Source organism: Paroedura picta, chromosome 1, assembly GCF_049243985.1.
Source record: "Paroedura picta isolate Pp20150507F chromosome 1, Ppicta_v3.0, whole genome shotgun sequence".
Classification (NCBI taxonomy): Eukaryota; Metazoa; Chordata; class Lepidosauria; order Squamata; family Gekkonidae; genus Paroedura; species Paroedura picta.
The window spans coordinates 20,692,670-20,715,619 of record NC_135369.1 but is presented as its reverse complement, the minus strand read 5'-3'; the positions used below and the strand labels follow the sequence as shown (position 1 = coordinate 20,715,619).

General features: G+C 48.4%; 1 protein-coding gene across 5 annotated transcripts; it reads left to right on the top strand.

Annotated features, from left to right (window-relative positions):
- The first annotated feature begins 488 nt into the window (after window positions 1-488).
- On the top strand, window positions 489-22,207 carry RHBG (Rh family B glycoprotein). 5 transcript variants are annotated; one of them, XM_077325544.1, is made up of 11 exons: window positions 489-585; window positions 736-865; window positions 5,626-5,812; window positions 6,777-6,927; window positions 7,889-8,036; window positions 9,884-10,050; window positions 15,128-15,265; window positions 15,562-15,695; window positions 16,972-17,093; window positions 19,823-19,896; window positions 21,144-22,207. In XM_077325544.1, exons 3-11 carry the CDS (start codon window positions 5,646-5,648, stop codon window positions 21,216-21,218), a joined length of 1,176 nt encoding a protein of 391 aa, XP_077181659.1. In that variant the 5' UTR covers window positions 489-585; window positions 736-865; window positions 5,626-5,645; the 3' UTR covers window positions 21,219-22,207. The 5 variants fall into 5 exon arrangements, 4 of the variants coding, with proteins under 4 accessions (XP_077181659.1, XP_077181627.1, XP_077181634.1 ...); XM_077325512.1 differs by lacking the exon at window positions 489-585 and having other exon boundaries at window positions 599-865; XR_013229022.1 differs by lacking the exons at window positions 489-585; window positions 15,562-15,695 and having other exon boundaries at window positions 599-865; window positions 9,884-10,078; window positions 21,144-21,209.
- Window positions 22,208-22,950: the final 743 nt, after the last annotated feature.

Below are 22,950 nucleotides of genomic sequence, written 5' to 3'. Positions count from 1 at the left end.
ACTCCAAACCAGGAATGGTTTAAGGATTCAGGGGGCCTGTAGCACCAGAGCCAGTTTAATTATTTGGGGGCCCCAAGCAGAGTACATTGGCAGCATGAGCAACTAGACTAAGGGTGGAGGGCCTCCCCACAAAGGAAAGGGGTGTCACTCCGAGTGTCCTAAAGGGGGGAGGAGAAAGGCACTGTGTGGAGGGCCTGGAAGCATGGGGCCCGTAGTGTGTGCTACATGGGCTACATGGATAAACCGGCCCTGTTCCAAACCTGTCATTCATTCAGCCCCATCCAAAAGTAAACTACAGCCCATTACTGCCACATGCAACCAGCTGGCAAGTGAACACTTCAGACGTGTGGGGGGGAGGGGACCATGCCTGAGTCAGTCTGCCATGGCAGAGGGCCAAGGAGGTTGGGCAACCCTTTCTAGCCCTCTCCTCCCAAGCAGCGTCATCCTCTCTGGCACCTCCCCAGAAGCTGGACCTCTGCCAGGCCACGCAACAAGCAAACATTTCCTCTGCCGCCGAATGGCTGGAGCCTCCAACTGGGCAGGGACTCCTTTGGGAAACTGACTCGGAGGCGGGGCCGCCTCCAGGTAAGGAGCAGAGCTCTTTGCACCTGGGGAAGGTTGCCGTTTCCTCTCCTGCATTCCTCTCCTTCCTGGTCCCCGTCCCCCTGTTCCACCATGTCCGGCCACACCACCAACTTAAGGCTCAAGCTGCCCCTGCTCTGTCTTGTCCTCCAGCTCCTGACGATCCTCCTCTTTGCTATTTTCGTCTGTTACGACGATCAAACGAGCGCCAGGCTGTGGCACGAGAAGCTGAAGCACCACAACAAAAGCCACCTGGACCACGAATTTTACTTGCGCTACCCAAGTAAGTGCCTGATCCTGACCCCGCAGAGCCCCTTCTGATAGGACAACTTCTCTGTGGGGTAGTTTGAATTCTGTGTCAGGAGATGCATCTCCAGATATGGATTATTTTGGAAGGGGAGCTGGAAGCAGCAGAGGGTGCGCCAGAAATGTTGGCCTCCAAGGGGTTGGGGTCATTGGTCATTGCCCCCATCTCAGAAGGGATGTCACAGAGCCAGAATGACCCCAACCCCCGTGGTCTGAGCTTGGACTGGTTAGCCTTGAGACAAGACGACTAAGAAGTGATAGGATAGGCACCTTCAAGGATTTGAAAGGATGTCAAATAGATAGAGGATGGAGTAGAGTTGTTTTCTGTTGCCCAAGAGGGTCAGATCAGAACCAATGGGATGAAATTAATTCAAAAAAAAATCAGCTAAACATCCGGAAGAAGTTCCTGACAGTTAGAGCGCTTCCTCAGTGGATCAGGCTTCCTCGGGAGATGGTGGGTTCTCCTTCTTGGGATGTTTTTAAGCAGAGTTTGGATAGCCATTGGACAGAAATGCTGATCCTGTGAATTTAGGCAGGTTGTGAGTGGGTAGGCAGAAAGATTGTGTCTGTGCTTGGCTCTTGTGGCCCTTCCTTGCATGCCCAGGGAAATGCCGATTGCCATTTTGAGGTTGGGAGGTGAATTTCCTCCAGGCCAGAACAGCCAGGGGTTTGGGTTTTTTTTAAAGGGGGGAGAATCATCTGGGAATGGAATTGGGATCACAGTGGGTGAGCAGGCAGTTGTGAGTTTCTGCATTGTGGAACGGGCCTCCATGAGATGTGACAGTGGTGTGGAGCTTCCAGGATCAGAGCAGGTGCTCTCTGCACAGTAGAGGGGAGGAAAATCCCAGCCCTTCAGGGATTGATGCCAGTTTGAGGCTTTCTGGAAACATCTGGAGGCTGGCCTGGTCCAGCTAGCCTCTTCTTCCATTGTTAGGAGAAAGATTATCCTTCAGGGATCTCATGCAAAATTCTCTCCAGAATGTGATAGGTTGAATTTCCTAGGCTTCCCCACCCCCAAATTAGAATTGAGGCTTTAGAAATCCTCTGTTGTTCCGTTCTTTATTTCCGGATTTCATACAGAACATTGCTCCTGTGCTTTGGTTCTCCCAGTGTTCATCTGCATTCCGACCCCACACTTGGTGTAGTGGTTAGGAGTGTGGACTTCTAATCTGGCTAGCTGGCTTTGATTCCCTGCAACTCCCCCACATGCAGCCAGCTGGGTGACCTTGGGCTCGCCACAGCACTGATGAAGCTGTTCTGACCGAGCAGTAATATCAGGCCTCACCCACCTCCCAGGGTGTCTGTTGTGGGGAGAGGAAAGGGAAAGCGACTGTAAGCCACTTTGAGACTCTTTGAGGTAGAGAAAAGTGGCAGATAAGAACCAACTCTTCTTCTACAGTGTGCACACGATCATTCATTTTAAACAAGCCATTTTGTTTAGGTTGAATGAGGGGTTCTATCATGATGGTCCGTGCATACGTGTGTGTGTGTGTGTGTGTGTGGAGGGGGTTTTTTGCCAGTGCTGGGAGCCCATGGCCACAATCATGTAGACCAGAGCACAGAAAGGATCTTCATACAGCCATGCTAAGGGCTGCATCAAGACCTCAGTGTCTTTGCAGTGTGCTTATGTGCATCAGTGACAAGGAAGGAAGGTGCAAGTGATCTCACCACTATGTCAAACTTGGCATGCTTCAAGTCCACAATTAGTTTTAGGGGGTTTCCTAGTTAAGATGGGATTTCGGGAGGAGTGAGAAGTGACAGAGTGAAATTTGGGAACAAGAAGAAGAGTTGATTTTTATACCCTGCTTCTCACTGCCTGAAAGAGTCTCAAAGCGGCTTACCGTCACCTCCCCTTCCTCTCCCTGGCTGAGAGCACTCTGACAGGATTGTCCTGTGAAAACAGCACTATCAGGACTGTGATGAGCCCAAGGTCACACAGCTGGCTGCACATGATGGAGCCAGATTAGAAGATGCCACTCTTAAGTACTACAGGACAGGATGGGGGAAGTCCACTCATCCATCTTGGTGTAGTGGTTAAGAGCAGTGTCTTCTAATCTGGCAAGCCAGGTTTGATTCCCCCCTCCTCCTCCACATGTAGCCAGCTGGGTGAACTTGGACTAGTTTCAGTCCTGTTAGAAGCTGTTCCATAAGGGGCGGGGGGAGAGAAACTAGAAAGAACATTGGTGTCTAGACCTGAAATATTTGGGGTACCCTGCCGCTGCACCTGGCACCCTGCCCCTTCTTTGCAAAAGTGTCATGAGGTTTTATTTCTATAATAATGGCTTCTGAATTGTGAGTTTATCTTATAGGATTGACCCTAACCCCACCCCACTCTGGACTGTTAACCTGTTCTTTGACCTGTTGGGCTATGCAAAGCAACTTTACCTCAGTCAAGGGGCTGTTTTTTGCCATGGTCATTGTTTTTTAGTGTTTTTAGTGTCTTTTTAGTGTTTAAGAAAAGGCCAAATATCTTCCTTACTTTCTTGACCTTTGTAATCAGCCATTCCAGGACTTTCTTAGTTTCTGACAGGAGGGGATGATTCTATGAAATGCAAAAGACAGGTGACAGAAACTGCAAAACTGCAGAATAAAAATAAGAAATGCGTGCAGTGAACAGTACTAAAAAAACAGCCCTTATCCCTTGAAATAAATCATCCTCCGAGCTGTTCCAATTTTGCTTCCAGCTCTATTCTCTTTGCAAAAAGGCTGTCCTGAACAGGGCGAAGAAATTCATTTAAAGTCACAACCTAGAAAGCAAACAGGGGACTGGAAGAGGCGTCAGAGCCCTGAGTTCCGAGGAGGGTAGCCAGTCTGGTTTTGAAATAGAAGAGCCAGGTTCGAATCCAGGAGCATCTCAGAGTCTGATAGCAGGGGGAGGGGGTCTAGCTTTCAAGAGTCAAAGCTCCCTTGGTCACTGTGCTGGGGTAACTCCTCCTGAGTGGCTTGTCCCTCTCAAAGGTATACCCTGCAGAATTCTGCACAAGGAGGGTTTCCAATCAGTTGGGGAGGACAACCCAATCACCCCCCCCCCCCCGCTGAAACAGTTTATCCTATTGCAAAGTGAAACAGACTCTGGCTGTTTACGTAAAACCGAAAGGGCACCGATGTGCACAGGGCCTCTTATCAGCACTCATATCAATGTTCGCTAACAAAGGGATCCTTTGAACCTAGTAATGTGTACATTTCAGCCTTGGAGTTCCTGTTCGGCAGGTGAAGATCTGCCGCTTCATTGATGGGAGAAAGTGAAACTTTCCTTAGATTCAGGTGGGCAGCTGTGTGGATCTAAAGTAGCAAAACAAAGTTTAGACCCAGGGGGCACCCTGACGACCAACAAGGTTGTATTCTGGGTATAAGCTCTCGTGTGCATGCACACTTTTTTTAGATCGCGCGCACTTGCATATTAAAGCTCCTGCCTTGAATAAAATTTTATTGCTCTTAAAGGTGACCCTGAACCCAAACTTTATCTCCGCATGCAGGGGGTGGGGAAATCTGGGGGCAAGCAGAGGGAGAGCGGGGCAAGGGCTTCCTGTGCAGTCGTGGGAAAAGATCAGGAGAGCTATCCCGCGGCAAAAAACAAGGGGACAGTACAGCATAATGGCTGGGTTAGTCCTCCGTATGGAAGAGGCGTCAGAGAGGGCATGTACAGAGTGAGCATCATGCCTCTGTTTGCTTGCACCTTTCTTTTGTACCCCTTGTTTAATCCATTGCTGTGCAACGCATGTGTGGTGCGTAAGTGTTGTAATCTGTTTCCATAGTAACAACACACCAGGGACAGGAGATGCTAGCTTTAATCAGTAACACAGTAACACAGTAACACTAGCTTTAATCAGTAACACAGCCGGGAAGCCGGGAGTAGTGACCCTCTTGGCAGGTAATTCAGAAAACGACCAGCTGGTGGCAGTGCACCAAGGAAGAATTTTTAAACAGAGGCTGGATGGCCATCTGACGGAGAGGCTGATTCTGTGAAGGTTCAAGGGGATGGCAGGTGACAGTGGATGAGCAATAGGGTTGTGAGTGTCCTGCCTAGTGCAGGGGGCTGGACTAGATGACCCAGGAGGTCTCTTCCAACTCTGTTATTCTATCATTATTCTATTAAGCGAATCTCAGATATGCCATGTGAGAAAGATCATCAGGCCAGCCTTCCTCGACTTTTTTACCGTTGAGAAACCCCAGAAGTGGCGCGATCATACAGAATATGGTTGAGAAGCATAGCTGTGTGCACACCCACCCAGGGCTCTTCCCCTTCCCACCCCTCCAGGCCTGTCATTGGCCATTTGGGGAGTGGGGGGGGACAAGTCAACATGACCATGTATTGTCATACAATCTGATAAATGTTTAACAATTTTTAAAATATATATTAAAAATTAATTAACTCCCCCCCCCATTCAGGAAACCCTTCCAGGGCCATCAAGAAACCCCAGGGGTTCATGAAGCCATGGTTGAGAAAGCCTAAATTAGCCAGAGACTCAGACAGCCATTGGGTGGGAAAAAACCTTGGAGCCTCAGAACCAGGGTAGCACTTGTGAGTCGGTGCGGGTGTTGCAACACACCACCCAACAGTTCTTACTCAGTTCACATGTGTTTGATGATAACTACTCAGAGACAATGAAAGACTCACAGTCGTCTGGGCTTTTCAAGAAGGTTGCCTACGTTTCTGCTGCCGTGATTCTCAACCACCCCGCCAGGAAAACTCACTAGTTCACTAGTTCCCAGGTCTTGCATCTTTCCTCCTTCCAGGCTTCCAAGATGTCCACACCATGATCTTTGTGGGCTTTGGCTTTCTGATGACCTTCCTGAGACGGTACAGCTTCAGCAGCGTGGCCTTCAATTTCCTGATAGCTGCCTTCGCCATCCAGTGGGCAGTCCTCATCCAGGGCTTTTTCCATTCTTTCCACCAGGGCAAGATCTTTATCGGAATAGAAAGGTGAGCAAGGTGGCCATCCCTCTGGCTGATGGGTCATTGGATACGCAGGGCCAGCCTCCGTTTCAGGCAAGGGTAGTCCCGGAACGTGCGAAAAAGCTGCAAGATGCTGCCATTTGACAGCACTGATCCGCCTGAATTGTGGCCTTGGTTGATTGGATGTGCGTGTTTGCACAGAGACTTCTGCACATGTTGGATAATGCACTTTCAATGTGCTTTTGCAGCCAGATTTTTCTGTGCAAAACAGGAAAATCTACTTCTAAAGTGCATTATCCAAAGGGTGCAGACAGAGCCGAGATGTAAAAAGGGAGGCATTATCAATAGCATGGCCAAAAGGCCAAAAGGCCACAAAAAGCAAGAGGTTCAGCCTGTGACTTTTTAAAATGTAAAGATAAAACGTATACAAAGTAAGCAAATGATCCATTTGCTTGACCAGGGCAATAACACTATCTTCATAGTTTCACGATGCTAATTTAAGCCCTGTAGAGGAGAAGAGCTAGTTTTTTATACCCCGTTTTTCTCTACCTGAAGGAGTCTCAAAGCAGCTTACAAACAACTTCCTCTCCCCACAGCAGACCTCCTGTGAGGTGGGTGGGGCTGAGAGAGCTCAATCCACCTAATAGAATATCCGAATATGTCTACAGCATTTCCCTGATCTAGCAAGATAGTTAGTCTGACATGACTTGTTCTTGAGAAAGCCATGCTGACTCTTAGTATTTATAGCCATCCGCTCTAGCTGCTCAAGGACCGACTGCTTGATGATTTGCTGCTTAAGGACCGACTGTTTGTCCTGAGACATGAGGTCTGCTTGTCAACCTTGGGCCAGTCACAGTTCTCTGAGAACTCTTCACAAGTTCCCTGTGGTGGGGAGAGGAAGGGAAGATGGTAGTAAGACTCAGGTAGTAAAAAAAAAGTATAAAAGCACAGCTCTTCTTCTTCTTCCTTTTCTTCCTCCCCTTCCTGACAGCCTGATCAATGCTGATTTCTGTGCCGGAGCTGTCCTCATCTCCTTTGGGGCCGTCCTGGGGAAGACCAGCCCCATCCAGTTGCTGCTCATGACCTGGCTGGAAGTTGTCCTCTTCGCGGTTAACGAATACGTCCTACTTAACATTCTCGGGGTACGTCCTGCCAATAGAAACCAGCTGGCCTACCTGTTCTGCCCTTTCTCCCTAGAGTTCAAAGTGAATCCCTTTCCCTTTTATCAGCCCTGTAAGGGCTACCCGAGGGTTACTACCTCTCCCTAGTTCTATTTTCGGGTGCCTGTCTGGGTAAATCGCTGCCTCCATTTTGTCCATGACTTTGCCCCAGTGGGGGGTGGGAGAGCATGTCTTGCTCAGATGTCATTATTGCAACTACTCCTTCTCTGGATCTCTAGAAGTTAAATCTCTGAACAGGGAATGGGTGTGTCACATATCTAGAGCACAGGCATGCACACTTATTTATACTTTTGATTTTTACCCCACCCATCCCAGCATGAACACTAATGTGCCATGCAGGGCACAGCCCGTCATTTCATAGGCTTTGCATTAACAAACATATCTCACTGTCAATAAGGACGCTACCGAAGGATTCTGGTTTTCCAGCAGATCTTTAGCCCAATGAAACAACAATCGCTTTAGCTCTTCAGCCACAGAAGTCGGACAGCCATGTGCTATGCCACAAACGTGCATGATGCCTATGCTTATTGAGAACCATAATTTCAAAGCCAATGTTCATCTCTTCTAAAATATACCAAGCATACATCTAGACATCTCAGCCTAACAGGGTCCTAATGCAGGGGTGGCCAAACCGTGGCTCTTCAGATGTCCATGGACTACAGTTCCCATGAGCCCCTGCCGGCATAATGTCCTAGTGGGCTGATTATCTAGGGTCCATCCCCATGCCTCACAGGATCACCCTGTCCAAAACCAAGGGGCAACCTCAGGCCATGAGAGGTGAGCAGAATCCGCTACAGTTCTGAGCTGGTTGCTCCAATCCCCTGTGAGGGCTGCCGCTGCAAGACTCCCAGTCTACCTCCACTAACAGACTTGTTGCCAGAGTCCTTCCCTTTCAAACACTGTGTTTGTTTTGTGTACCCAGGCAAAGGATGCAGGAGGCTCCATGACCATCCACACCTTCGGGGCCTACTTTGGACTGATGGCGTCCCGAGTTCTTTACCGGCCTCACCTGGACAAGAGCCAAGAAAGGGAAGGGTCCTCCTATCATTCCGATCTCTTTGCTATGATTGGTAAGAAGAATCCAAAGATTTCTAGAGAAGAAGAGAAGAAGAAGAAGAGTTAGTTCTTATATGCCGCTTTTCCCTACCCGAAGGAGGCTCAAAGCGGCTTACAGTCGCCTTCCCATTCCTCTCCCCACAACAGACACCCTGTGGGGTGGGTGAGGCTGAGAGAGCCCTGATATCACTGCTCGGTCAGAACAGTTTTATCAGTGCCGTGGCGAGCCCAAGGTCACCCAGCTGGTTGCATGTGGGGGAGCGCAGAATCGAACCCGGCATGCCAGATTAGAAGTCCGCACTCCTAACCACTACACCAAACTGGCTCTAGGGTCCAAGCTGTCGGTGCAAAACTAATCCATCTAAGGGTCTATATGAACCCTCCTCCCTTTTCTCCTGGCAGCCTTGGGTAGATTAGTTTTAATTTTTAGATTTTTAGAATTCTAATCTTTAATATTCCTTAAGTTCTGACTGTGTATATTGAGCTGTATGATTTCGAGCGACATAATCTGCTCTGAGTCCTCGGGGAAGGGTGGAATATAACATTGCTATAAAGGAGGAAAATTTGAATCCATGGGCACAAAGCTTTTGTTTGGACTTTTGGATTGGACTCGGTCCTGAGTCCCTCCAAAAAAATAGAATGACAGAGTAAAGAGACTGTTTTGAAAGTGTGCAGTTATTAGTTACCTTTGTGGATGGGGCACAGATCCAGACTCACAGTGCTTTGAGATTTACAAGAGAGATAATCTTTACTGGAAAGATTCACAGAATCACAGAATCATAGGGTTGGAAGGGGCCACACAGGCCATCTAGTCCAACTCCCTACTCAACGCAGGATCAGCCCAGAGCATCCTAAAGCATCCAAGAAAAGTGTGTATCCAACCTTTGCTTGAAGACTGCCAGTGAGGGGGACCTCACCACCTCCTTAGGCAGCCTATTCCATTATACATGGAAATATATCATATTCATCTGCTTCAGTCTCCTTACTGAAGCAGAGTAGGAAAGCTTAAAAGATAGTTACAAAGAAAACACATTGCAAGCCCTTAAGACTGGCTCGAGTAGACTACATGCCTACACATGCCTGAACAGCTGAGGGCCCAAATGGACCTCTTGGGATTCCATAGGGTCTGCAAGACAGAGCTCTTCCGCCAGGCATCTGGTTGAGGCTGGGTTGAATTCCCGGGGTTATAAGAACGGGTCTCCCCCTCCCCCCTGGCTCAGGATTGAGTATTAGGCCTACCCTGAGCCATTAGGCAACCTGCCCCTGCTTTACCCACTCTCAGTCATTAATATTCCATACTATCGCCAGTGACTTGAAATGCTGGGGGAGAAGTTTTTGTTATATGATATACAGAATATAGTGTGCTGCCATTGTTCTTAACATTTTTATTGTTAAGGTTTTATGGGATTGTTATGATAGGGGATGTTTTATGGTATGTTTTTATTGATGTGATATATTGTGTACCGCCACAAGCCACCTGTGATGGGAGCGGCAGTATAGAAGTATAATTAATAAATAAATAAAAATAAATAAATCAGCAGCTAGAGAGCAGAGAGCCTTAATGGAGTCTGCTCCTTGCTAAAAGAGCATGCGCACATATTTATTCCCTCTTCTAGAAGAAAGAGGAAGTGGGCAGGAGTCCACATTAATCAAAGGAATCCCCAGGACATGTGCTCGGCTTTTTCTCCATTGCAACCTCACCAGTGACCACTTGATGCCACTAGTGAGCACAAAGGTACAGCTCAGCTGCTTAAACAGCTTAACCACAGCCTTTTAAGACTGACCTCACCAAATTACTTGCGGATTGCAATTCCAACAGTTTTATTCAAGCTACAAATTTTTGTGTTCTTCCTTCCTGCAGGAACAATCTTCCTCTGGCTTTTCTGGCCGAGCTTCAACTCCGCCATCACGGCGCATGGAGATGACCAGCAGCGGACCGTCATGAATACCTATTTCTCACTCACCTCAAGCACACTTGCCACCTTCGCCACCTCTGCCCTGGTGAACACAGGAGGGAAGCTGGACATGGTGAAGTCAATGCAGCTGTCTTTCTTGGGTACTGCTTGGCCAGAGGAAATCCCAAAGGCGGGCGCCTAGTGGCTGTTGGCACCAGCCCCTGGCGATTGGACACTGAAAAGGCAGGGAGATGTAAAGGAAAGGCAATCTGAGCTTCAAAGACAGAGCGCTCCAACTCTGTTAGAAAGTAAAGCCTGTATTCCGAAGGACACTTTCCTGGGAGTAAGGCCCAATGAATAACATGGGGCTTAGTTCGGAGTAGTCTTTTTTTTTTATAATGATTTTTTTTATTTTCATAAAGATAGAAATATAATCATCATTTGAGAATATACGACCCCACATTGACTCCACAGTGATATAAACTTTTGCCCAAAACTCTAAGAGCCATGAGTCTAAGAGCCATCCACATTTCCACTACATTAAAAAAAAAAAGGCCTGTTTAGATATACAAAAGAAAAGTTATTATTAGTCAACTTACTTGAGAGATCGTAGACCTCTCATTAACTGCTTGATACAATCTAGGAGCTATCCTAGCAGATATTTCTAGGTTTGAGTTAGATGCTTAACATTAAACATTTCTTATAGCACAGTATGAGTTTTGGCCCTGTATCAATACCCTGATGAAGGGAGAGGAAAGTAGGGCTTTGCCTTAAAGATGTACAAAGAAAAAAAATTACAAAAGGATTTCATAATTTCTCCTTATTCTTAATACAGATACATCTACAAATCATTTATACTTGACCCATTCTAAGAGCCATCCTGACAGGTATAAGTTGAGAGCTTTGCATTTTCTACAGATCAATATGGGCTTTGGCCCTATAACAATACACCAATAAAAAAAAATAATAATAAGGGGGGAAAGCCCCATTTTATATTTCCAACGCTAACGATAATATTACCTATATGCCTACTAAGAAAAAGAAACAAGAGAGAAAAAAGGCACTGCTTCCCCTTTTTCATAAAAATAGCAATGTAGAATACAGTATATGTTGTTAATACAGAGAATAATAAGATTTCCAGGTTTAGATTAAATGCTTAACATTAAACATAGAACAATATAAGCTTTCAGTCTTCTATAGCTTCTCCTTATCCTTGGTTCTGATACATCTACAAAACAATTTATGCTTGACCCATTCTAAGAACCATCCTGACAGATATATTTTCAGATTTAAGTTGAAAGCTTAACATTAAACATTTTCTACAAGTCAGTGTAGGCTTTAGTCCTAGGACAATACACTAATAGAAGAAAGAAAAAATAAGGGGGGAGAACCCCATTTTACATTTTCAGCACTAATGATTATATTACCTATATGCCTACAAAAGAAAAGAGACAAAAAAAAAAACAAGAGAGAAAGAGACACTGCTTCCCCTTTTTCATAAAAATGGAAATATAGAATACAGTATAACATTGAACATAAAACAATATGAGCTTTCGGTCTTCTTAAGGGGGTCTCATCTCGAGGCTTGCTACATCTTGTCGTTCCCGTAAAATTATATTCTGTCCCATTGGCCTTTGGCATAGAAAGTGCAGTTGTACTCTTTCCCGCAGAGTATGCATCGATAAATCTTGAGGCCGTTGCACCTCCTGGACTCCAGTATCATTACAATTTTTTCCCCAGAGAGATCCTTTAAATCGGTTACTTTCACTGCAGATCCATATTTCTTTTGATTGATTTTTGTACACTGTTGCTTTGAGATGGCTGTATGTCTTTTTAGAAAGGGTGTCCTTATCTGGGCTGCAGAACTCCGGCATCCCATTTTCCGTCTCCAGAATTTCAGATTTCTCTTCTACTGTTGGTTTTCCACCTTGTTTAGAGCTGTCATCAGCCACTGTTATTGATCCATTATTCCTGTTAAAGACGTCTTCCTTGGCATCTTGGATCTCCTTGAAGATATGAATTTCAGATTTCTCTTCTGCTGTTGGTTTTCCACCTTGTTTAAAGCTGTCATCAGTCATGATCCATCATTCCTATTGAAGACTTCTTCCTTGCCATCTTGGATCTCCTTGGAGATATTTTTGATCAATCCATCTAGAAATACTTTGTAATCTTGGGTTTGTATCTCTATTAGATGAGCCAATCTTTTTAACATAGACATGATTTTGACTTTAAAAAAACCCGGCCTCAAACAATTTTACAAGTGGCCAGTAGAGGTCCTCTGTTTTATCCTCTAATGTTCCGGCACAGGCATGTGACGTATTGAAGTCAGTTAAGGCAGAGATTCTCGTATTGGCACAGAGTTCTCGTGAGATTTTCCCATTCACAGCTCTTATCTTCGAAAACCAAAACAATTACAATAAGAGCTTTTGCCAATTAATTCGAGTTGATTTGAGTCCTTCTTCTGCTTAGTTAGGAGAATTAGCCTGCCTCTTAAAGAGGTGGCTTCAGGCAGAGCAGAGTAAGAGGAGGGGGGAAACAAAGGGCTTTGATGCAGGAAGAGAGACGAAGAAAAAAAAAGCGAGAGATACTTGCAGTAAATGATGTTTTGGAACTCAGCCGATGTCCTCCCCTCAGTTCAAAGCGTTCATTTGTGGTAAATCATCATGTAGGGTTGAAGCAGATACTTTAAGATTAAAGAGAGAAAAGAAAGTCCGAGGTAGAAAATGGCAGTCGTCCTCTGGACCTGGAACGCTGACAGCCTATAATCCAGGGAGATATACTCCCTAAAGGATTGGAGACGGCCCCAAGAACTTCCTGGGTAGAAAGGTGAGGTGGGGTTTGCGTACCCCTCCTCTTTTCTGCCAATTGCTTGCACAATTGACCCCTGTCAGGCTTCAGAGATAGCAGAGCAGATGCCCTGCCACCCTCTCAGGATGACATCTTTAGCCACACACCCCAGTTCGGAGTAGTCTTGACCTGGATTGCAGATCGCTCTGTCTCCCTTTCTCTGATGACCTGGTAGCCTCTACCTACGCTGTGTGTGTGTTATTATACTAAAGCAAGTATATAGTGATGGGCCAGTACCCTGGTTCTCAGCTTGAATCCACTCACGTTTTTGTGAGGATTCCTGTCAAACCTTGTAACCTGCCACGAGCCGTTATACCATAGAGTTTCACTGCAAATATTCTGGTTATTCCTAGAGCAACCTTCCAGTTTTTTACAGGAAGTGATGCGGCACTGTGGTTGGTGTCACGTCCTCCCCCCTCCACTATTCACCTGCCAATTACAGGCACTGCCTGGCAATGCAGAAGTCCTCTCAGATACTGACAAAGGTCCAGAAAGCATATACAAGGGTTTGACTGATTGATTAGTTTTATAACCTGCCACTCCCGGAACGGTTCGTGGACGGTTACAGGGTTTGACTCTATACGATAGAGTTTCTAGCAATTCCTAGAGCCACCTATGTCACTTCACGTTTTTTACAGGAAGTGAGGAGGCAACATTGCAGGAGGAGTGTTTTTTCTTCTATGGCTGCTCAGAGCCATGGGAGTCAATAGAAGCAGGGAATGGGATTCCTCATCCCACCAGGGAATTGAGACTCCAGGAATGCACAAACGCACAGAGGGAACAAGATGGCTTCCCTCCTTCTCTGCTGGTTCGTTTCTTCTCAGCCCACAAACCTACTCTTTACAGTAGGGGGCAGGAGTAACCTGATGTTGGGGTGTGGTTCTTAAACAGAGAACAGGCTTAAGCGATCAATAATAAAGAAATAAAATGTAAATTAATTTCTCCATTTCTGTGGCATGAATTCCTGCAAGGGTTCATGGGCTCTGTAGTTTTCATGTTGTCCCGAACTGAAGAAGTGCGCCTGCACAGGAAAGCTTCTACCCAGAATTAAACTTGGTTGATCTTAAAGGGGCCCCTGGACTCAAACTTTGTTCTGCTTCAGACCCACCCACTCAGAATAAATTCCCATCAATTCCGACTTTGAGCAGCTGCAAGCACCAGCAGCCTGCCTGCCACCTTGGTATGTGATGCAGAATGCTGTCAACAGCCCTGAAGCCAAGGTGCTCAAAAGGGGCGTGTTTTTACTTATGAGGTCAGCATGTCAAGCATGTCCAAGCGAGGACTGCATCATCGGATGATATGGTTTTACTCCAGGCCAAATATTGCAAAAATTGTCCCAAGTCTCTCTCAGTCAGAGGAAGCTACATTTGAAGAAGAAGTGTTGGTTTTTATACCCTGCTCTTCACTGCCCGAAGGAGTCTCCTCAAAGCGGCTTACCATCGCCTTCCCTTCCTCTCCACACAACAGACGCTCTGTGAGGGCTGGAAGACCGCTGACAGGGCTGCTCTGTGAGAACAGCACTATCTAATCTGTGACTAGCTCAAGGTCACCCAGCTGACTTTATGTGAAAAAGTGGGGAATCAAGCCCAGTTCGCCAGATTAGACACTGCCGCTCTTAACCACCACACCATGCTGAAAGAGCTGCTGGAGCTGTAACGTCTCATAGCTCAGGGAAACAGAGACATGAAACAGCCCGGAAGGGAAAGAGAAATGCTGTCCATCAGCCCCAGGCACCCCCATGAATCTCCGCCCCTTGCCGCCTTCTTTCCTTGCCCACCACTGACACTTAAGGGACCGCCTATCTCCCCCTCAGGGCACTTTGCTCTGCGGGTAAGAATCTGCTGATGATCCCAGGACCCCAGGGGGCACGCCTGGCCTGGACAAGGGCCAGGGCCTTTTTGGTCCCGGCTCCTACCTGGTGGAATGAGCTCCCGGAAGAGCTGCGGGCCCTTTCGGAGTTCCGTTGGGCCTGTAAAACCGAGCTCTTCCGCCAGGCATTTGTCTGAAGCCGGGTGGTGGTGGGGGGCTAAGATCGGGCCCCTCTCCCCAGAGGGGGAGGCCAGTATTACACTGGCCTGGTTCCCCAGAATGTTCCACCCTATGCCCAATTATCCATCCGCTCCCTTCTGCTCATCCAGCAGGCCTGTACGGGAATAGCTTTTTTCTTAATCGCCATCATTGTGACTGAGTCATTGTTTAGGGGGTTTTAATGGGGAATTTCAACGGTTTTTGTTGTACTGCATTTGTACTGAAATATTGTGAACCGCCGCGAGCCGGCTTCCGAGAGCGGCGGTCATACAAATCAAATAAATAATAAATAATAAAATAATAATGACACGGGGATTTCTGTCTCCCTCCTCCAGGTTCACATCCAGAATGCAGCTCTGGCAGGCGGGGTGGTCATTGGGACGTCTGGAGAGATGATGTTGACTCCCTTTGGGGCCTTGATTGCCGGGCTCCTCGCTGGCTTCGTGTCAACGCTTGGCTTCAAATTCCTTACGGTAGGCGATCTAAAAAGCTGCGGTGAACGGTGTCTCCTAAGGCAGGGGTAGTCAGCCTGTGGTCATCCAGATGTTCATGGACTACAGTTCCCATGAGCCCCTGCCAGCATTTGCTGGCAGGGGCTCATGGGAATTGTAGTCCATGAATCTCTGGAGGACCACAGGTTGACTATCCCAGTCCTAAGGCATCTTTCAGTGTCCTGTGCTCAGCATTTGTTTGTTTATTAATTGCATGTCATGTGTGTTATGTAGCCAGGAGACCCTAAGACTGTCCATCTTTGCCTCCTATTTTCTAGCCCATTCTGGCCTCCAAACTGAAAATCCAGGACACCTGCGGAGTCCACAACCTCCATGGGATGCCCGGGATCCTCGGTGCCCTCCTGGGGGTTCTGGTGGCAGCTCTGGCCACTCTTGATGCCTACAGTGAAGGGTGAGCACTCATGCCCCACCAGGGCAGAGGTCACGTCAAGGACTGGCCTGTTTCCTGCTTCCGTAGAAGGCCCCAGCAAATGATGCTTCCAAAGCAGCAATATCAGGGCTCTCTCAGCCTCGCCCACCTCACAGGGTGTCTGTTGTGGGGAGAGGGAAGGGAAGGCGAATGTAAGCCGCTTTGAGACTCCTTCGGGTAGAGAAAAGCGGCATATAAGAACCAACTCTTCTTCTTCAGTAATACCACGGCTCTCTCAGCCTCACCCACCTCACAGGGTGTCTGTTGTGGGGAGAGGAAAAGGAAGGCGATTGTAGGCTGCTTTGAGACTCCTTCAGGTAGAAAAAAGCGGCATATAAGAGCCAACTGTGCTGCTTCTTTTGCAAAAGGGCTCTGGATGCTGTTACATGCAGGACCCACATACATACAGCTTCTTTAGAGTAGCAATCCCCAACCTGTGGGCCGCGGACCACATGTGGTCCTTCGACTAATTGGAGGTGGGCCCCGAAGGACGCCTTCTCCCCGCCCCCCCGGCCCTTTACTTCATCCCCCCCCCCGGCCCTTTACAACACACTTCATTGTTGTGGCGTGTCTGTATCTTATTTTGAAGGGATGTTTAAACATTACCATAGCGATCAGAGAGCGTTAGGGCAGTGGTTGAGAGTAGAGGAGTAAACTACCCCCCCCCCACCAGGCCTCAGTAAAAGGCGTTGAGTGGTCCCCGGGTGATAAAAAGGTTGGGGACCACTGCTTTATAGGGTCCTGTCAGCACATGTTGGTCTCATCCAGGAGAAGATGGCATTGGAGACAACTGCATGTTGCACCGAGCTTGCTTCAGTTTCGGCTTAGCCCTTCTCCTAGTTAAATCAGAATTCAAACAGTAGAATTCAGGACAGGGGAATATTGATGAAAAATAAAGTACCAGTACAGAGGCACATCCACTCGTGATGCAGCGAGACCAGCATGGCGAGGTGGTTAAGAGAGGAGGACTCTAATCTGGAAAGCTGTGTTTGATTCCCCGCTCCTCCTTTTCCACATGCAGCCAGCTCGGTGACCTTGGGCCAGTCCCAGTTCTCTCAGAGCTCTCTCAGCCTCTCCTACCTCACAGGGTATCTGTTGTGGGGAGAAGAAAGGTAGGGATTATAAGCTGCTTTGAGACTCCTTTGAGTAGAAAAAAGCAGGGTTCTAAAAAGCAGCTCTTCTTCTTCGTCGTCTTCTTGTTCTTCTTTGTTGTCTTCTTCAAAGATTCCTTACCATCTCCCACCTACTGATTCTGCAGGATGGCCGATGTCTTCCCACTCATTGCTGCTGGGGAACGGAGCGCTGTGTACCAGGGCGTCTTCCAGCTGATTGGCTTAGGCGTTACGCTTGGAATTGCCGTGATAGGCGGAGGCATGGTTGGTGAGTCTCACTATGGCCACTGATTGGTGGAGGCCCAAGAAGGGGGCGGTGCCAGCATGGGCCAGGCTTGCAGTGGGTGGAAATGGCTGCCAAAATAAGCCAAGGCAGGAGGTCCCTGGAGTGATTCCAGAGACTGCTCCTCCCTCACAATTACAGCAATATTTGTGCTTACAATTGAAAACACCATTGAAAATTTTGGGCAGCCTTTGGAAGAGAATGAACAGCTGATAAATAGATTGACTGTGGTATTTCACAGCTTATATTTTGGCTCTTTTGTTGGCTGCTGTATATATCTTACACCAGGGGTAGTCAAACTGCGGCCCTCCAGATGTCCATGGACTACAATTCCCAGGAGCCCCCTGCCAGCATTCGCTGGCAGGGGGCTCCTGGAAATTGTAGTCCATGGACATCTGGAGGGCCGCAGTTTGACTACCCCTGTCTTACACTTAATGAATGAGTGTGTGTCATAATCAGGTCTCCGAATAAGGCCCTACACGGGCCGGAACCTGTCAGGTCTATAGGTGATTTATGTTTATTATTTTATTATATTATTTATTCGATTTTTAGCCCGCCGCTCCCGAAAGTCCTGTGGCGGGTTGCAACATATAAAAATCCCAATACAGTTCCTCTAAAAACAATATAAATTACACAATACCCGTATAAAGATCCAAGGTACAATACAGTGAATTTAAAACAATTAAAAAATCCTCCCTAACCAAGACCTCCATGGGAGGATTTGGAAGAATAGAATAGATCTCCAGCCATCAGTAAGATGTTAAAAGGAAAAGAAAAAGAAGGCGGGGGGGTCCAGTTCTTCCTTAGGGCGCCAGCATCAACTGCAGACCTGGTGGAAGAGCTCCATCTTGCAGGCCCTGCGGAATGACGAAAGTTCCCGCAGGGCCCTCAGCTCTTCCGGGAGCTCATTCCACCAGGTCGGGGCTAGGATCAGAAAGGCCCTGGCCCTCCTCAAGGCCAAGCGCGTTTCCCTGGGGCGGGGTATGACCAATAAATTCACTCCACAGAGCATAACATGCTACAGGGGGCATAGGGCGCTAGGCGGTCCCTCAGGTATGTGGGACCCAGACCACAAAAGACCTTAAAGGTAAGTACCAGAACCTTGAACCGGATCTGGGCATCAATCGGAAGCCAATGCAGCTACCTCAGCACATCCAAGGTGTTCCTGTGAGGACCCTGGCAGCTGTATTCTGCACCAGCTGTAACTTCCGGATCAAGCCCAAGGGCAGGCCCATGTAGAGCGAGTTACAGAAATTTATTCTGGAGGTGACCGTTGCTTGGATCACTGTGGCAAGGTGTTCAGGGGACAGGTAGGGCGCTAGTAGCCAAGCCTGGCGAGGGTGGAAAATAGCATGGCTGGCTACTTTTTTGACCTGAGCCTCCAAAGGTAATGAAGCATCAAAGGTCACACCCAAGTTCACCTTACACTGTTCTTGCAACAGCCTATGGGCTAGGTATGTATGTTGTTAATTTTTAAAGTTTTAAGCTGTGCACAATAAATGCCACATAGTTTTGTAATTAACTGATGCTATACACTCAACCTTTTAAGGTCCTGGCTGTTTTTAGTTGGGTTTTTGTGGTCCTGCCTGGGATAACGCTGGAGGCTGAAAAAAGCAAGTCTGTCCCCTTAATGTGGGGGCTGGGCCCTAGAACCAAGGGAAATTTGTCTAGGCCTGTACTGGAGAGTCCCTTCCCCTCTCAAAGGCTTAAATACTGATGAATCTGGGGGAGGAAGCTACATTGTCATGGATTGGAGCTCCCTTTAACAGAACGGAACCCTGGCATTCCACAGAGGCAAAGCAGGGTGGTGAATCAACAACAGAGGCCAGAAAACAGGGACTGTCTTTGACAAATAGTGGCAACTGGATAGAGTCTGGTGGGGAGCCACGTTGTTTGAAGCAGCAGGACAAAGTCTGAATCCGGTGTCACCTTGGAGCAGGTTTGGTGTAGTAGCAGATAAGAGCGACAACTTCTGATCTGGCAAGCTGAGCTTGATTCCCCATTCCTCCACACTCAGCCAGCTGGATGATCTTGAGCCAGTCACAATCTTGATAGAGCAGTTCTCACAGAGCGCTGTCAGCCCCACCTCCCTCATAGGGTGTCTGTTGCGGGGGGAGGAAAGGGAAGACAATTGTAAGCGGCTTTGAGACTCCTTCTGGTAGAGAAAAGCGGGGTATAAAAACCCAACTCTTCTTCTTAAGACCAACAAGTTTTATTCAAGCTGTAAGCTTTCGTGTGCACAGTACATTTCCTCGAACACAAACTGGGACATCTAGAGTAGACTGCCCTGAGACGTTATAGTGAGTGACAGTATGTACATTGGATCAATAAACAAATTAATAGGATGATGAATCAGGAGGAATTTTCTCTGCTGATGTTATGGGACTTATGACCACTAGAAGGCAGTACATGCTAAGCTATGAATAGAAGGAGCCCTTCCCCTTTCCCTGTTCCCTGACTGTGATCTTCCTCAACTAAGACTTTGGGTTTTTAGCTCCCTGGTTGACACATGCAACAGAGATGGGAAATGGGGAGGGAATGGATGGGGCTTTCCAAATGCGTCTGTTCCTTTTTGGACGCAAGATCAGATCACTCAGGTTTCTCAAATCTGGGGGGAAATTCAGAGGAGGACTTTTGAAGCATCTCCAGATGGGGCCATCCATGGTGCTGAAATCCGAAGTCCTTCGTTTTCCACCTTGTCTTCCCTTCTCCAGGGCTCATCCTGAAGCTGACGTGCCTTGCAGCTCCCCCTGACACACAGTGCTTTGAAGATCAAGTCTACTGGGAGGTATTTAAAGATCCCCCACCCACCCACCCACCCATTGAAATGACAGCATTTGTAGACTCCTGCGGTCGTCCTGGAGCTGGTGGGGCAGTCTCCTTGAGCCAGAGTAAACAGAGAGACGCCCTGGCCGGAATAGTCCAGGCTAGCCTGATCTCAGCAGATTCTGGAAGCTAAGCAGGGCCAGCTCTGGTCAATGCCTAGGTGGGAGACAACCAAGGTTGCTACACAGAAGCAGGGAATGCCAGGCCACCTCTGTTTGTCCTGGCCTTTATCTGGATGGCCCAGGCTAGCCCATTTCATCAGATAAGCAGGGTCAGCTCTGGTTAGAACTTGGCTGGGAGGAAGTCCAGGGTTGCTACACATTTCTTGCATTGAGAGGCAAACACATTTCTTGCATTGAGAGGCCTACAGCAGGAGTGGCCAAACTGTGGCTCTCCAGATGTCCATGGACTACAATTCCCATGAACCTCTGGCTCATAGTCCATGGACACCTGGAGAGCCACGGTCTGGCCACCCCTGCACAAGGGGGTCACCATAAATCTGCTACAACTTGACTTACACCTCCCAACCCATCCCCAGCTCTGAAAGGAACAGAGTATAAAGATGGCCACATTCAGAAAGTGGAGAGCAGCCATTTCTCCCTCCTAGGGCAGGGGTAGTCAACCTGTGGCCCTCCAGATGTCCATGGACTACAATTCCCATGAGCCCCTGCCAGCAAACGCTGGCAGGGGCTCATGGGAATTGAAGTCCATGGACATCTGGAGGACCACAGGTTGACTACCCCTGTCCTAGGGCACTCCCCTGCTAAAAAACAGTCTTCACCCAGAGGGTTTCAGAACCGAACATGAACATTTTTGGACTAGGACTCATAGGCAAATTCAGTTCTGCTGGGTCTGGGCTTCATCAGGACTGGGGATCCCTTCCACCCTCCAGGATTTAAATTAGTGCAGCTTAGCTCAAAAGGATCCATGATTACTGGGGCGGAAGGAAAGACACACAACCGAGTATTACGAAGGGCTGGGCAACTTTGGGGGTGGAGCCTGCAGAGGGCGGGCTTTGCGGAGGGAGGGGCTTCAGTGGGGTATAATGCCGTACAGTCCTCCTTCTCAGTGGCTGTCCTCTCCAGGGGAACTGATCTCTGTTGCCTGGAGATGAGCTGTAATTCTGGGGATCCCAGGTCCCACCTGGAGGCTGGTCTCCCTAACGTCGCAGGTACAGTTCTCAATTGAGACCCTCTTGCTTGTGCACAGATCCCTGAGGATCATCACGAGGGGTTCCAGTGCTTGCGGGATGCGAAGGAACCGGACAGAGACACGAGAGCCTGATGGAATTCATCCAGGGGAGCCACAAGGTCGGGAGCCGGAGGAGCACAGGGGACCAGTCACGGTCTTTTAAGCACCGGCTGCCTTGCTAAAGGAAGAGGTGCTCAGGATCAGGTCTTTGGAAGGCTCAGAGACCCAGCCAGATGGATTGGCCGTGATTGCTCACCGGAGGAGGGGAAAAAGCATACTGCGCATGAACAAAGAGGCAGCCTCACATATTCTCAAGCTTCCTGGTATCTGTGGTTCACTGCAACAGACTCTGGAGTTCAGGGTTGTCTTAAAAGAAGGCTTTGACTGTTTGGAGAACCCAAGAGGCCCCCCACACACACACAAAGTCTGATCTCTGGCCTCACGAGTCACACATGGAAGTATCTCACATGAACACACATGAATGTGCCTTGCGATGTCTGGGCATCTCAGGCAGAGAAAGGTCTTTCACATCACCCACTGCCTGGTCCTTCACCCTGGAGGTGCTGGGTTTGGACTTGGGACCTCCTGCATGCTAAGCTGACACTTTCTCTCTAAGCCAATGTCTCACATTGCTCCATAGAAGGATCAGGGAAGTGTAAGGCTCTCTCTCTTCCCCCCCCCCTCTCAGCTGGCAAAGATCTCACCACGAATGTCTGATGGCCGCCATCCTGATGGTGCTCCAACACCACTTTTTAACGTTCAGTACTTCTAGCGGGCAAAGCAAAAACTCTGGCTAGAGATTACGCCCTACTAGAATTCCTGAAACCAACAACACAAGAGCGATCATATGCCCTGGAGCAGAAGAATCAGCATGGTGCAGTGCCGGGCTAAGATCCAGGAGAAGCGGGTTCTGATCCCTACTCTGCAGTGAAAGTACACTGGATGACCTTGAGCCAGTAACATACTCTCAACCTAACCTACCTCACAGGGTTGTTGTGGGGATAAAATTCAGGAGAAGAGAACGATGTCTGCAGCTTTGAGTCCCCATTAGGGAAGAAAGAAATAAAGAAGCAAAGAGCAAATGTTTGTCATAACGTGCTCACCTGTGGGTGTGATCCTATTACTCTGTTTCACAAATGCCGTCCTGCAGGGCATCACTTGGCTATGTTTCTGGAAGGGTGTCAGGCCTTTGCCTGCCTCTGGAAGCCCCTTCTCAAGAGCGTGGCCACCACTTATTCCAAATTAGGGACTCTGCCCTCCCAAAAGCTCCTTTGTGAACAGCCTGGCTCAGGGCTTGCCAACGGAGGGCCGTGGCTTCCTTGACTGAGTCCATCCCTCTCAAGCTGGAGCTAGCTTGGGGAACTGCAGTGGTCCCCAATCTTTTTATCACCGGGGTCCGGTCCACGCTTGACAATTTTACTGAGGCCCAGGTGGGAGGGGGGATTCTTTTGCCAAAGGACGTCGCCGCCTGAGCCCCTGCTCTGCTTGCTTTCCCACCAGCGCCCCTGACTTCCCGCCGCCTGCTGGGGGGCGCTGCCAGCAGCAGCTGCACAGTGCCACGCTGAGGGGGAGCCCCAGCCATGGCAGCCACCGGAGAGCACCAAAGGTGGGCCGGCAGCAGCTGGGGAGGAGGACGAGGACCAGTACCCAGCTTGCCAGATTAGAAGTCTGCGCTCCTAACCACTACACCAAGCTGGCTCTCTCCTCCTCACCCCCCCTCCTCTTTTCTGGCTGCCTTCCACTTTCCCCAGGGACTCTTGTCTTCTCCTAAAGTGGTCAAACTACCATCGCCTCAGTTTAGTAATTTTTGTTTCTAGGGAGAGGT

Coding starts and splice junctions, on each gene's coding strand:
- RHBG (XM_077325512.1), top strand. CDS start 676: ATGTCCGGCCACACCACCAACTTAAGGCTCAAGCTGCCCCTGCTCTGT. Junction 5,813..6,776: donor ATCTTTATCGGAATAGAAAG/GTGAGCAAGGTG, acceptor CCTTCCTGACAG/CCTGATCAATGCTGATTTCT. Junction 19,897..21,143: donor AAGATCAAGTCTACTGGGAG/GTATTTAAAGAT, acceptor GCTTGTGCACAG/ATCCCTGAGGATCATCACGA.